Source organism: Sphaerodactylus townsendi, linkage group LG03 (assembly GCF_021028975.2).
Source record: "Sphaerodactylus townsendi isolate TG3544 linkage group LG03, MPM_Stown_v2.3, whole genome shotgun sequence".
Lineage (NCBI taxonomy): Eukaryota > Metazoa > Chordata > Lepidosauria > Squamata > Sphaerodactylidae > Sphaerodactylus > Sphaerodactylus townsendi.
The window spans coordinates 169132786-169148434 of NC_059427.1; the positions used below are offsets into that span (position 1 = coordinate 169132786).

Here is a 15649-nt window from a genome sequence, read left to right on the forward strand (position 1 = left end):
AGGAAGAGGGAGCCAACCGGTTTTTTCTAAACAAAAACCTCAGCATTCAGGTTAAATTGCCGGGTTGGCACTTTGTGATGAATAACTGGGGTTTGGGTTGCAATTTGGACACTCGGTCTTAAAAAGGTTCACCATCACTGATCTAGGGTTATGGATTGTGCAGACTAATGCGTATTCAGCTGGCGTGTGGTTTGCCCCCATTGTGCTGTTAAAAAAATCCTCCACTTCTCTGTTTTGTGTATGACTCTCCTGCGCTTGTGCGCCCCTTTGACTTGGTAGCACTTGCTTTTCCAGAAATGAAAGCAAGGATTCTGACTCGAGATCTGCATCTGAGCCAAAGATGTTCGAAGAGGACCCTGCCCCGGTAAGTGCTGGATTCGTTTCTTTCAGTCCGTCGTTGTCAAATGGGGGCAAATTACGTGTAACGTGTGGTTGGAAATGACATCTGGATTCGCTTCCCAGTCTTTTTGTGAGTTCAGACTTTCCTGCAATTACAGCCTGCCTCCTGGGTGGCACCCCTGAAATCTTCAAGGAACGTGATCTGCAGGGCTCCTCCTTATCCCATCTTCCAAATAAGTCATTTTACTGTGTGTGTGTGCCATTAAGTCACAGCTGGATTATGGCAACCTCATAGGGTTTCCAAGTCAAGAGATGTTTGGAGGTGGTTTGCCGTTGCCTGGCTCCTTGTGGGCTGAGAGAGTTCTGCGAGAACTGTGCCTGGCCCAGGGTCACCCAGGAGGCTTCATGTGGGGATTCAAATCAGGTTCTCAGGATTTAAGTCCACCACTCTTGATTGTTACACCACACCGGCTCTCTATTTTACCTTAGCTGATGCTAATATTGTGGTCTCCACTAAAGTGGTTTCTGATGGCAAGGGAATTGGAAGACACCCCCCCCCCCCCAATTCCTTTGCTAATTCCAGCATCCAATCCAGTACCTGGTTAGCGCTGAAAAGATGATGTAGCTGTGATGTAATAGAGTCATGTAGCTGTGTTTTTGTTACTTTTATCATGTAGAGCAGTGATTCCTAACTGGGTACCATGGTTCTCATTTCCCCAAAGCAAAGAGCCAATTTCTGCTTTCCTCCATCTCATTGGAGAAGGCCAACTCAGAAACAACTAACTTTATAGAATTGGCTAGCAGTTTCCCAATGTTGGTGATCTGGTCCAGTACTCTGGCAGCCATTTTGTGCTTGGCCCCAACCTTCCATCGCCACCATTTTGTTGTGGGGCCCATTTCCTGTCCTCCAAATGTTAAAAGAAGAAGAAGAATTTGGATTTATACCCCACCTTTCTCTCCTGTAAAGAGACTCAAGTGAAAACCAAGTGGTTCTCTGGTTTAACCTGAATCTATGATCACAGATTGGCATCAGGTTGAAAGGATATGCATCTGATGCTCCTACTGTCTGGGGCCACATTTAGTTTGGCTAATTGTGATGGTGGCAATAGAAGAAGAAGAAAAAAGAATTTGGATTTATACCCTACCTTTCTCTCCTGTAAGGAGACTCAAGGTGGCCTCCAAGCTCCTTTCCCTTCCTCTCCTCACTACAGACACCTTGTGAGGTAGGTGGGACTGAGAGAGTTCCAAAGAACTGTGACTAGCCCATGGTCACCCAGCAGGAATGTAGGAGGGTGGAAACACATCTGGTTCACCAGATAAGCCTCTGCCACTCAGGTGGAGGAGTGGGGAATCAAACCCGATTCTCCAGATTAGAATCCACCTGCTCTTAACCACTGCACCACACTGGCTCCACCTAAAAGCACCCACTCGCTCAGCAAGCTTAGGGACACCTTCATGTGCATTTTCCCAACCTGGCGCTTTGTCCAGAGGAGCTAGTCCCAACTGCGTTACATCCGTGCTCTGCAACTGAGTGTGTACTTGACAATAATTTAGAAATCCCCATGTTCGCTCCCTAGCAGTGCAGGACTTGAACGACCGATTGTCTGAATATTAAATAACTTTGCAGATTTAGACTGCTTGTCCTGCAGCAGAGCAGGCACTGTTGCCATTGGAATAAAAAGGGTTAGGGCAGAGCAGTTGAATCTGAGATCTGGCAAAGCGTGTGAGAAATCTCTGCTGGGATGACTCATGGGAGCCATTGCCTTTATTTATCTTGCGTCCCACCACACCAAAATAGCCACCCCCTTTTAAATCTTCGCAACAGCACAGTTAGGGTTGGTTAAACTGAAGCAGTTTAATACATCGTAAATCATAAAAAATTTCCAAACTCATTTTGGCCAACAGACCTTCCTCGGTGGTATAAACTGTTAAAACACCCACCATAAAGTACAATATTCAAAATATAAAATTTAACATTTCTGACCAAGCTTCCCGTATGATTTTTTTATTTATTTTATTTATTATTCGACTTATAAGCCGCCTCATCCCCGAAGGGCTCGAGGCGGCTCACAACGCGGCTGTTGTTCAACAGCAATTACATAAAACTTAACCGATTTAGCCGATTAAAATTTAAGCAGCGATTACATACCATAAATAAAAATTGAACAACAGAAGTTGTTGAACCGTTAATCAAAATCATTAGTTGAAATCGGCGCCCGATCGGCCAAAAAGAAAGGGAGGGAGCGGGAGGGCCTGTGATGGTATCAGAGAATCAGGCCCAACCGAGATGTAAAGAAGATGAACACGGCAGCCTCAGCTGCAATTGCAGCTTCCTGTATGTGGATATATACACAACATAGGAGTCATTCTGATCTTGCTTGCTTAGATATTTGGACCAGATGTAACAGCTGTCTGAGAAATGATATGGGAATGGTCCTGTATTGTTGCAGTAATGAAGGGGGAGTTATCTCGCTAATGCACTGCCCCCTACTTAACTTGTTGCATTTTATATTTCAGATTTTTGTACTCTGGGGTGTCCACTTGAACAATTTATACCACTGAGGAAGGCTTATGGGCCAAAATGTGTTTGGGTTTATTTGCAGTCTTCATGATTTACAACATATTAAAGTTTTGTTAATTGTTTTTTATGTAACCCATTGTCGTTACCTTTTTTGTCAACCTGCTTGGATTACCTGTTGTTTCTGGGTTGAAGTTTTTCCTCCACTTTCTGTTTGGGTTAAACAGTTCCGAAGGAAGGACACGGAGTTTCATAGCAAAGTAGAGGATACGAACCCTAACTGTTCTTTCTCTGAACACCATTTGTGATGCCGCTCTAGATCTCTTTAACTGTCTGGAATGTTCAAAAAACAGTGCTGGGACCATCCCTGTCCTCCACACAGTCTGAAAAACAGTGTGGCAGAGTGACAAATACGCCTGGTACACGCAGCCCTTCTTGCAAAACTGTCATAAGATCTGAATGCGTCAGGCAGTTGGGCCCTTTCTGCACATGCAGAATGATGCACTTTCAATCCACTCTCAGTGCACTTCGAAGCTGGATTTTACTGTGCGGAATAGCAAAATCCACTTGCAAACAGTTGTGAAAGTGGATTGAATGTGCATTATTCTGCACGTGCGGAAGGGGCCATAGTCAAGTCAAGTCAAGTATTTATTGTTTGAGCCATTGGCTATAACAATACAAAAATACATGCAGTTAAAACAGTAACTTAGTTAAAACAATAATTTAAATTAAAACAATAATTTAGTCTTACATTAAAATATAAATTATTAGTGTTCGCAATCTCTAAATTAAAATGCCCCATCAAATACATCGGATGTTTTTGCAGCTTCTTCAGCTAGTCTAAGTTAATCTCCAGTACTTTACAACATTAGTTCAAACAGCGCTTTAAATACTTTGCTCGTAGTTTCCTAGCCGCCAGGGCAAAGAGAACCATCTTATAAGAAACATAGGAATCGATATCTGATAATAAGAAAATCAGTTTCTCATCATCGGACAAAAAAGCTGTCCTAGGTAGTATTGGCTCCAAAAACCTTTTCCTTATTTCAGAATATAAAGGACAGGAGAGTATGTAGTGGAAGAGATCCTCAGGGTGATCTGTATTGCCTACTCAGACAGGCAACAGCTCTCCAACATGTCCAGCGGAAGTCTTGCACATCACCCACTCGCTAGGCTTTGTAACTGGAGATAACCGGGATCAAACCTGGAAACCTGTGCCTGCAAAGCTAAAATCCTGCCGCTGAGTCATAGCCCCTCCTCTTGTAGATTTCTGTGCTTGATATGAACACTGTGTAACATCCCCCTCCCCAACGTTTCTCTTCCAGAAATTTAGCTATGCTAGCAAGTATGCTGCTTTGTCGGTGGATGGTGACGATGAAGCCGAGGGAGACGAATACGCCGACTAAATTCTTCAGCCCCTCTACGCCGTCTCCTAACTGGTTGCCACCCAGGAACATTCGGAGAGCAAAACCAAACCTTTATTCAGACAAGACAGGAAAAAAAAAATAAAAGCCTACAAGTCAACATCTCCTTGGAGAGACTTTTCTTAAACCTTTCTTTTAAAAACAAAAGAAATCAAAAAATTGATAGTTTCTCTTGCATGCTGCTGCAGCCTTTGAAGTATTGAACTAACTGGAGAAATCCCTGCAAAAAAAACACAAAACAAAAAAGGAAGTGTAGCAGGAGAGAAAAACAGCTGACGCCTTTTAAACAAAAAGGAAATAGGCCCAATGTGTGTGTGTGTTTGTCTCGGGTGTGACTTCACGCAGCTTCTGATCATGTTAAAAGATCCCCGAGTTTCTTCCAGTTCAGAGTGCAGGTTAGTTTTCTTTTTAGCGGGCCGGCTGCTTGTGAGTGAGCAGACTGGGGAAGTGGGCAGCCAAGAAACGTCTCTTCTGTCCCCTTCTTTTGCAACCTGGCTGACTTCTGCAATGTTAATCCGAAGCAATCATCTTGAAAGCATTTTGTGCACTAGGAAAGGGGGGGGGGGGACAACCTGTCTTAATGACCTGGGGGAAGGGAGGGAGACAGCTCTCAAGATTGAGAGGTTGCAACCCTGCATGAGTAATCGCTGAGTTTAGTTGCTAGGCTTTGCCCCTTTTACCAGGAGAGGAGATTCTTCATATTGTCCACACTTGTGTTCAAATTCCAGCTGCAGTGTTGGGAATACTAAAGCTGAGCAGCGCAGTTTTGCTACTAAATATGCCCCTTTTGGAAGCTTGGTTCCCGTCTTTGCGGCTCTAGCAAAGAGGCTGCCAATAACCACCTGTATGCAGAGAGCTGCTTTCCACATAATTTGACCAAAAGACGTGGAAATTTCCCAGATGAGTTGGCGAGAATTTGTCATTGGTCGAACTTCTATTAAAAGCCGCTTTCCTGTGCTACCAGCTCTCCGTTCAGAACCAGTTTTCAGTGGCTTCCCTGCAAGGGGGTTCTCTGTAGGAAACGAGTCATTGAGCTTCAGGAAAACCCAAGAGTTGAAAGAGCAGATTTCTGGTAGTCAGCAATTCCTCTTTGCATTATTGAGGTATTCTGCTAGTGCAGTGGTGGCGAACCTTTGGCACTCCAGATGTTATGGACTACAATTCCCATCAGCCCCTTCCAACATGGCCAATTGGCCATGCTGGAAGGGGCTGATGGGAATTGTAGTCCATAACATCTGGAGTGCCAAAGGTTCGCCACCACTGTGCTAGTGCAAATTTTAAAGAGCACCCTGTTATCTTTGGGCACTGTTACAGCTAGCAGAGGTCTGGCCGGGCTTCTTTCACGGTGGCTTCATGGGAGCTGTTCCTCTTTCTGCCTACATTTTAGTCAAGCAGATGCACAGTATGGCTGACAGATATATCTCAGCCCTCAAGTAAATAGGACGACTTTTAAAGCCCCCTCCCCCTGGGTTTTTGCTGAAGGACTGTCTCCATCCCTAGCGTTCTCGCCGGTCAACAAACTCCTAGGGGCCGGATTCTGTTTCATTTTCTGCTCTTGCACTCTTGTTCTTTTTCTCTTCCCTCTTGAGGGCTGGGTAAGGCTGTGGGAATTCTTTCACGGTGGCACAGAAGTAGCACAAGTTTTTCAAAACAACCAGTCCTCAGAACAGGGACAGATGCTGAGTTAATTGGCTAGAATGGGTGGACTTCCTTCACTAGGGTTGCACCTGTACGTGCTCACCGAGAAGCTCTTTCACATAGTTGGGGAGGATGTCACAGTCCCAGTCTGTTCTTGAAACAAGCCTGGCTCCATCAGGTGCTGTATTTGGCAGGTTGGGAAGCTGCAATGGCTAGTGTCTTTATATCAGTAATTTTTAGCTACAGCTTAAATTGGTCCCTCAAAAGTGAAATAGTGTTGGTGTATCCAAGGGGCAGGACATAGGAACTGAACGGAAGAAGGGGGAGCTTGCTGAGAACAGAGATGGATTTGAAATGCAACATTGCTATGACATGCAGAGGGGTTATATTTGAGATAGTGAATTGCTAATTTGCATCCCCCCACCCCGAAGAAAATTCTCTTCTCCCGTTCCCCTCTTGCGTGCACGCTCTCTCTGCTATCAGAACAGGTTCACGAACGGATTGAGTTGCATTTTACACATTCTGAAGACATGTAAAATTTGTACAAAATATCTTCTATGAAAATGATTTGTAATCTGTGTGGACTTCCTGGGAGATGTCTTTTATTATGTAAAATTCCTTCCCCTGCCCCCTTGGTTTTTTTCCCCTCCAAATAAAACTAATCTTTAAAATATTGTGCCAGTGCCAGCATCCTTTTTGGAGGGGATCTGATCTATTAACAATTGACTGAGAGACCAGCACATTTCCTTTGCTTTCACCAATAAGGTCCTGCAGACGTTGATGCCTTTCAAGCTGTCTTCCAAGAACCCCGGGTTTCTTGGTAAGAAGATAAGTGATGTTCAGAGTTGTCCTCTGAAAATTAAAAAAAAAAATCTTTGGAAGGGTGACCCACTACTACTAACCTTCTCTCGCCATGTGTAAATACAAAGTTACGTTAAAACCTGTGCAACATAAATATACATCTTAAAAACCAACCAGTTGAAAAAAATAATACATTCCCACAATGATGACTCCCTCTAGGTCAGGGGTAGGGAACCTGCGGCTCGAGAGACATGCGGCTCTTCTGCCCTTGCACTGCGGCTCCACGAGCCAAGTCGCCAGCCCCATCCTTGCCCACCCTACAGGCAGCAGGGCAAGCACACCAATTGCCCGTGGGCTTCCCCTCTTGCCCGCCCCGTTCGAGTAGGGCGGGTGCTTTCCCGGCGGCTGGCAAGGCCGAGCCGCTGGCTTAATCCTTGCCCGCCCTGCAGGCAGCAGGGTGGGCGCACCAATTGCCCGGCTTCCCCTCTCTGCCAGCGCCCGGTTTGGTGAAGTTTGGGTCAGGATCAAGGCAAAGGGGATGCCCCATCCTTGCCATGCCACACAGCTAATAGTGGGCCATTTCTGATAATATCCCTCTCAGAATCTAAGGCGGGGTAAAAGGTAAAAAAAAAGCCCAATTGATACAAATTGGCATCTATTTTTATTTTGAAATTTACCAAAAATTATTTGTGACTCCAAGTCAATAAGTTTTCCCAGTTTTCCCATGGAAAACGGGTCCAAATGGCTCTTTTGAGTGTTAAAGGTTCCCTACCCCTGCTCTAGGTTAATCTGAAGGAGGGACTCATCATCAGGACAGGCAAGATCAGTCCCAGGGGTTTAGCATGTATCACATACACAAGTCAGTAAGTCATACAATGTCCCTATAAGGTTGCTCAGTATTATCCCTGTATCAAAGATCAGGGAGAGGTTGCGGATGAAATAATGCGTGCTTTGGCCCAGGCAAAATGAGCTTCGTTTCTGTTATTGTGCAACCCAGTATTCACAGGTTGTGGTCAATCCTGTGGCAGAGCTGAAACCAACATTTGAGCCCCATATTTCATTCTGTCCTTTCCCACCCAGCCGTCAGTATCATTAATTCTGGCTGCAAGACTTAAAACGAGTTGAGATATCTGCAAGGAAACTTTTCTCCCCCAGTAAATTCAGTAAGAATTCAGCACGGTGAACTGAGATACCAGTTCTAGCTCCTGGGTTATTTTCCATAGATGATTTTGGAAGAGAGAAAACAGACAAATCTGGGTACTACATCCTCACTTTTATCATCTAGTGGATATTAAAACAGCAGGACTGTGCAGGAACTGAATTTCTATTTGCACCTTCTAGTTCCCTTGCCTCCCAGCATTCCCCTGGGTTGGCAGCTTATGAGACATCAGACTTAAGGCTGCTTTGGGCTGCTCTGCTGAAAACCTTACTCCAGTGGTTTTAAAATGATTTGGGAGAAAAATCAGTAATGGCAGGCTCCTAGTGAAAACATCTGCATTGTTTTTTGTAAGGTCTTTCCCTGCAGCTTGGGAATGCCTGGAAGGGTTGGAACATCTCCTTCAAAGTGCACTGAGTGACCATCTCCATGAGTTCGCTAGTGCAGAAGAGAATGTGTATCCTAGAACTTCCCATTTTCCCTTGCTTTCTTCCTCTTCCCTATCAGTCAGTTCTGAACCAACAAAGAGAAGAGGGTGAAATTATTCTCCCTTGTCCATTGCTACTACTGGTGGAAGGTTCATATCTCCCTTCTTTCTCACTGCACACCAGCCACTATTCCTTATGGGTCCCACAAACTGGGGGGTGGGGTGGAAAAGCAGGGAGGATCTAACTGAGCCAGGATTGCAGGTTACTGAATTCAGCCTGCTGCTAATGAGACATTGATGCCTTGACTCCACAAGAGGGAAGTGGGTAACTTTTCTGCTTACCATGTTTCAAAGCCAGGTTCTCTGGCTGGAAGAGCCTAGTCTTTTCGACTAGCTGCAATGTGGACCTTCGCCAGTTGCTATAGATTAGGTGCACGCAATTGTACTGAAGTGGCCGTCGGTAGGAGAGCATTACATGTTCTAGACACCTGGATAATGCCCCGTCCTTGTTTAGGGACCCTGCTTTGGGAGGTCCCATATACAGGGTCCTCCTGCCGGAGAGGAATAACAAGCCATTGGATACTTCTAGTGAAAGGTTCTTTTTTACCATAGGAAAGTTCCACCCTTAGCAGAATGGATGCATAATGCCCTGATCCGAGTCTTTAGTACAGATCTCCTTTGTGAAGTGCTTGCTAAATGACCAGAGGAATGTTTCACACGAGTACTCTCCATGTCTGCGCTATGGGGAAAGTACTGACCGACTGGCCAGGATTGTTGTGAACATCGTTCCGGTCAGATTTACAAAACATTCTTGCGGTGTGCTGTATACATTTATAAGAAGGATTGTTAGTGGGGCCCTTTAGGACTACCATATTGAATACCTGACTCACCCACATGTAGCAGTCCCGACTACTACGGGTAACTAAGCAGCAAGATATCTGCAAAACAAACAGCTCAAAAGTCATACAACTCTCGGAGAGGGGAAATGAAAATAATTAAGAGACCTGGGTCATTGGGCAATCCTGGATTTCAAGACATGTGTAGGCATCATTGCTAATTCTGCACGCATCTTTTTCCTTGCCAAGTCCCAGGATTGGGAAAACCCCTGAAAACAGTTGGGACACATTTTGGTAACAAAACATACTAGGAAAGCCAGCCATGCTCATGCAAGTTGCTTGGAAGAGAAATCAGCAATCATTTATCCAGCACCACTACTACTAAAGAGTCAAGCTGCTAGGGCAGTGGTGGTGAACCTATGGCACGGGTGCCAGAGGTGGCACTCAGAGCCCTTTCTGTGGGCACACGCGCACAGAGTTCGTCATAATGGGGGATCTCTCCCCACACACAAGCAAGGCAGCAGAGATGCTAGAGAGGCGCAGAGTGGCACGTGTGGGATTTGCTTGAGGCTACAGCAGGCTGGCCCCTGCTTGAGGGGGTTATTCAGGTTAAATTGTTGCATTGGCACTTGGCGATAAATAAGTGGGTTTTGGGTTGCAATTTGGGCACTCGGTCTCAAAAAGGTTCGCCATCACTGTGCTAGGGTGACTTTGAGCAAGTGATAAGGCTTTATAGCAGAAGGCAAATATGGGCCAGACTGTGCATTGTATCATGGGAGACACTTAAATATGGCTCAGTGGATACAATCTACCAGGAAGATCTTTTCTACCAGGGTGATATGAACTACACATCTGCTGATACCTGAGAAATTATTTAAGCAAGTCCACTATGGCTTACTTGGATTCAACCCCGGTGGTTTTGTACATTTAAAAAAACAACTTACATTCCTAAGCAAATTAGTCCAGGAATGCAGGGACAGGTTTTCATCTTAGGACCCAGTTTGCAAGTAAACTTCCTAATGCAGTGGTTCTCAACCTGGGGGTCGCGACCCCTTTGGGGGTCGAACGACCCTTTCACAGGGGTCGCCTAAGACTCTGCATCAGTGTTCTCCATCTGTAAAATGGATAAATGTTAGGGTTGGGTAAGGTGACCAGATGGTCACCTTGTAAACCCGGGATGGGGGGTAGGCAGCTGCGCGTGCAGCCGCAGGAGCACACTGCCTTCTGGGGCGCTGCCGTTTCGGCGGCAAATGGCAGCGCCCCAGAAGGCCGTGATCCTGCGGCCGCGCGCGCAGGAGGCTGCCACACTGCCTTGCGCCCCAGAAGGCAGTGCGGCAGCCTCCCAAAAATCAGGACAATGCAAGGAACCCGCGGGACGCGGGACAAATTGTGCGGAGGCGGGATTGTCCCGCCAAAAGCGGGACGGCTGGTCAGCCTAGGGTTGGGGGTCACTACAACATGAGGAACTGTATTAAAGGGTCGCAGCATTAGGAAGGTTGAGAACCACTGTCCTAATAGAAGGAGTCTAGGCAACCATTCTGATTTAAGAACTGCCAATTCCTGGATTTAGAATCTACTCAAATTGCGCACCCAACCTAAAGCAGAGTTGAATCTCTTGAAGGAAACTTGCAATTCCGCCTCACTAAGGCTGCATAAATCCACCCAGTGCATAATCAGATGTTCCTGGTTTTATCATAAACGAAGAAATGGCAGCCCAATATACACACCCTGCTTCATTTGCACCACTTATCCTGTGCATAAGAATAGATTTGGCGTGCAGGACACAGAAGCCTGATTGAACAAGCCACTCAATTTTGAACAGACCGTTGGATCCTTACCGGGAAAGGTTCTTCTCCTCTGAGGACAGGAAGACATCTTGTATGGGTGATTCTCACCCCTTTGCTAAGGGAGGCAGGAACTAAAATCTTGAACTTCTTGTCTCCTTCAGTGGGAATTATCCCCTTTCAGTTCAGACAACTCTGCAAACCATCTCCTCACGTTCTACATGAAACCACTATGACCATTATTATTAAAGCTCCACAGAGTTAAATGATGTAATAATAGAGACAGAAAGCACAAAAATTGACAGAAACATTAGAAGGTAGTATCTGTCCTGTTATATAATGATCTGAGCTAGTATATAATGATCTAGCTCAGTGGTGGCGAACCTATGGCATGGGTGCCAGAGGTGGCACTCAGAGCCCTCTCTGTGGGCACGCTCAAACAGAGTGCCCCCCCCACACACACACACATCTAGGCTGGCCTGGGCCACTGGGCATAATTATTAGCATTAAACCTAAGACCTAGTTTTGGGGAAGCAGTGTAGGTAACCCTGTTAAGCACTGTTAAACCCCACTGATTTTCATGTGAAGAACTAAAGTGCAATCCTTTACCTGGGAGTAAGCTCGGTTGTTGGCAATGGGGTTTGCTTCTGAGTAAACCCTCCTAGGGTCATGATTCACCCATTGGAAGATTTGCTCAGTTGCTTCAAAGCAAAGCCACCGACTACCACCAAGCTTATTCCCAAGTAACGCATGCCTCGGAGCCAACCATTTTTTCTGAACTAAAACCTAAGTATTCAGGTTAAATTGCCGTGTTGGCACTTTGCAATAAATAAGCGGGTTTGGGGTTGCAATTTGGGCACTCGGTCTCAAAAAGGTTCGCCATCACTGATCTAGCTAGATCATTATATAATGATCTGAGCCCTTTGGGGGTAGGGCGGTTTATCAAATCGAATAAATAATAATAATAGGAGAATATATGCATAGACAGTGTCTCTGGGAGGGCCAAAATATCCTGTCTTCGGAGAAGGCTCTGCCATTAGTGGGGAAAGCCCCTGTGGCTGTAGTGGTTAGGAGCACAAATTCAGATTCCCAGTCAGCCACGTAGGATTGCGGGGTGACTTCTAGCTGATCTCTTTCAGCCTCACTGGGAGGTTCCTGGGTTAAGTAAAATGGCCAACCTGCCGCGCCCCTCCAGTTTCTCCTCAACTGAAAATACCTGCCTGTTTAAACTAACTTTATAGCCCAGGTTCTAGCTTTCAACGGTTCAATATCTAGGAAGTCGGATCAGGCAGGCATTGAGTACTTTCTTCCTAAGCAGGTTTGGTAGCTTGTTTATTGAAAAAAAGGGGTAGGGAGGAAGGAACTGAGTCTTGTTTATTTTCCTTAAATTTCTGAAGAATTCCAAATTATCTGTGTCTCCTGTTATACAATCGGGTCTCTGTGCTTGCTTCATCGCACATGGGTTGGTAGTACAGTGCATTAGCCAATTCTAGTTCCCTCCTTTACACATGCACGCCAAGATCTGGTTTTTAAGCAGGAGGAATACACAGGACCCTTTTCATTGTGTACTTTCCTCTACCTACAAGAAAGACATTGATGCAACCTCTGGCATCTCTGCACCCATTCCTTCCTGTGTTCCTTGTGAAAGGCTGACATCCCACGGCTGAGCTTACCTTACTTAAACTTGCTTAAACCTCAAGGGGTTGAATTTGCCCACAAACCAGCAATCCTCCAGCCATGTGCTGTAAGAAAGACAGTGCCAGGAAAACTTAGGCCTCCATACTGGAACCATCTGTTCAGTTCGGCATTCATTATTTTTATTTATTTTTATTTTATTTTATTTCTTCAATTTACATACCGCCCGATCCCCGAAGGGCTCCAGGCGGTAAACAACATTATCTAAATATCAGACAGGAGCGGTCATACAAAATATAAATACATAGGCTCCATCCCATAAAATAACGTAAAACTCATAAAACAGCGAATGACAGTAATACATAAATGAGCAAGAGGCGTCCAACCCCAATTTAAAACCTACCCCCATGAGGGGAGAGACGGTGGAGGCCCCCCCCTCAATATGAGGGGACCCCTGATATAACTGCTAGCCCAAGGCACAGAGCAGTAAGGGCACCACGTGATCAGGTGGCTGGACACTCCAAAGAGGCCGGTGGAACAGCACGGTCTTACAGGCCCTGCGGAACTCACCCTAAGGTCCCCTTGCAGGGCCAGGACAGCTGGAGGAAGGGTGTTCCCACCAGGCCGGGGCGAGTGCCAGTAAAAGTCCTGGCCCGCGTGGAGGCCAGCCGCATCATACAGGGGCCGGGGACCACCAGCAAATTGGCCTCTGCAGAACGCAGGGGCCAAGATGGGACATATGGGGTGATGCGGTCCCGAAGGTACGAGGCCCCCAGGCCGCGCAAGGCCTTAAAGGTCAAAACCCACACCTTGAAGATGATTCGGAATTCGACCGGAAGCCAATGCAGCTGACGCAACACAGGCTGGATGTGTTCTCTGAAGGCGCCTCCTGTGAGCAGGCGTGCTGCCGCATGTTGGACCAGTTTTAACCATTAAAACCAAGACACCCCATACAACTCTGATTCTTCCTCTCTCTGCCAAGGTAGGAGAAGCAACCATCTTAAGAGAAAGAGTAAGGAAGCTGCATTGGTTTCCTGGGATGTAGCCCATGCTACAGCTGACAAGCATGGGGGAGTCCCAGAAACATTTTTGAAGTCTAGAAAAATGATGTGTACAAACTTAACTGGCATGCTTATGTAGGTCGGTGAGAGGCCCAGTTTTTGGTGGTCTGGTGGGAACACTATTGGTGGCAGCGTCCGGATGAGAATTTTTTTTCTTCCAAAACACATACCGCGGAACCTCGGTTTTCGTTGGTAATCCGTCCGAAAAGAATAGATGAAAACCGAAACTGATGAAAACTGAGGCAAACTTCCATAGGAATCAATGTAAATCCAATTAATCCATTCTAGGCACTCCAAAAAACATTTTTGGTGAATAACCATAGTATTTAATGCTGAAAACAGTAACAAACAATAACACTAAGACCAGCTTCAGAGCCAGTGGACCAATGTCGCACCAGAAAGCTGTCCAAAGAGGTCTGTTTCTGACGCCTCTTTAAGATTTGTCTGAAATGGGGCAAGACATTGTCATTAAACAAGTTGCAGACACGGCCCGCAACAGCGTTGTCCGTGTGATTTTTCTCCACAAACCCCTGCACCTGACTGCAAATCGATGAAAACCGAGACAAATTTTTCACTGAAAAAATCGATGAAAACCAAAACCGATGAAAACCGAAGGCAATGACAACCGAGGTTCCACTGTAGTTGATCTCTTCCCATCAGAGCTACAGAAGGCATGTAAAACCCGACAGTCAGGTCAAGTTGATTTTGTTCCGTTTGTGCTGATTTTATCTTGCTGGATTCTGGCTGCAGTATTTAATGGAGTGGTGACTTGCTGTTGTTTTGTTGCACTCTGCCTTGGTAGCTAGGCAGGAGAATAACTACCCCTGAACTCTGGACAAAGAGAAGAGCCAGATGGCAGTCAGCTACATCAACTAGGTGGCTGCCAGAAAGCTGCCTCCCCATAGTTCAGAGTGCCAGTTGTAGGGATGAGCCCCGCGAACCCAGCAGAGCCTCAGAAAGAGCGCAGGAATGCCTGTGCCATCTGTGTCCTTCTGGGCGCACACGCTCACCCATCCCCCAGACCCCCGTGAGTCACAGGTCATGAACTACCTGACTCACGGTCACCAATGTCCCAGACAAAGGGACAAAGGGGCAGCTTTGCCCCCAGGTATGGAATTTTAGGACTCCAGGACGCTGAACACGTTTCCCTCCCTTGCATCGTATGCAACCCTTCATGATGTCATGTATCATATGATATTCCCTCCCGCTTCCTCCCGCCTCCCACAGCCATGCGCCCCATTGAAACCTCTAATAAAGGTGCACCGAGGGACTTAGCGCCCGCGGCAGAGTTGCCAGATCCACGGATCACGCTTCCTGCTGCTGGCTCTCTCCACCGGATGATATCTCCGCATCTCGCCTCTTCCTCATGCTGACCTCTGTGGGCCAACTTCACCAATAGAAAGAAAAAATATGCGTCCTTGTGATATTTTTTCTTATTTTTTCATTACTATAGCATAAAGCAGGGACTCTCGGATTTTTGTATTGGGTCAGGTTTTTTAGAACAGTTTGTAGGTAGCACAACAATGAACAATTGTAACCTGACAGTCATCTCAGAGCAGTGTAAGTAGTCAATGTAAACATGCGTATATAATAACTTAATCTATTCTAAACAAAGTCCCAGAACAGCCAGAAACTGTAAAAAAGAATTACATAGTTGAAGGCATTAAAAAAATGTGCAAAACACATACTATTTATAGATACATAATACTTAGAATGTATTTGATGCTTGGGCCCCTTCCGCACATGCAGAATAAAGCACCCTCAGTCCACTTACACAATGGTTTGCAAGTGGATTTTGCTATTCCGTACAGCTGCAAAGTGCATAGAAAGTGGATTGAAAGTGCATTATTCTGCATGTGCAGAAGGGGTCTTGGGGTCAGATCCTCTGGTAGATTTCTATGGACAAAAAGAAGAGGCCAATTTTTGACAATGTCCTTCTTTTGCGGTGGATTGTATTGTTTCTCAGGAGGAGGGTCTCTTTCTTCCAAGCGCAGTACGGGGAGACCTGCTCCACTGACAGAGAACTCTTCCAT

The 15649-nt window shown here is 45.9% G+C and overlaps 1 protein-coding gene across 1 annotated transcript in view; it reads left to right on the top strand.

Annotated features, from left to right (window-relative positions):
* EIF4B (eukaryotic translation initiation factor 4B) overlaps positions 1–6590 on the top strand; it is a 60226-nt gene extending 53636 nt beyond the window's left edge. The window contains exons 14-16 of the mRNA XM_048488371.1: positions 295–364; positions 4180–5392; positions 5548–6590. Of these exons, the coding sequence (XP_048344328.1) occupies positions 295–364; positions 4180–4260 (151 nt within the window). The 3' untranslated portion in view covers positions 4261–5392; positions 5548–6590. The remainder of the gene's footprint in view (positions 1–294; positions 365–4179; positions 5393–5547) is intronic.
* Positions 6591–15649: the final 9059 nt, after the last annotated feature.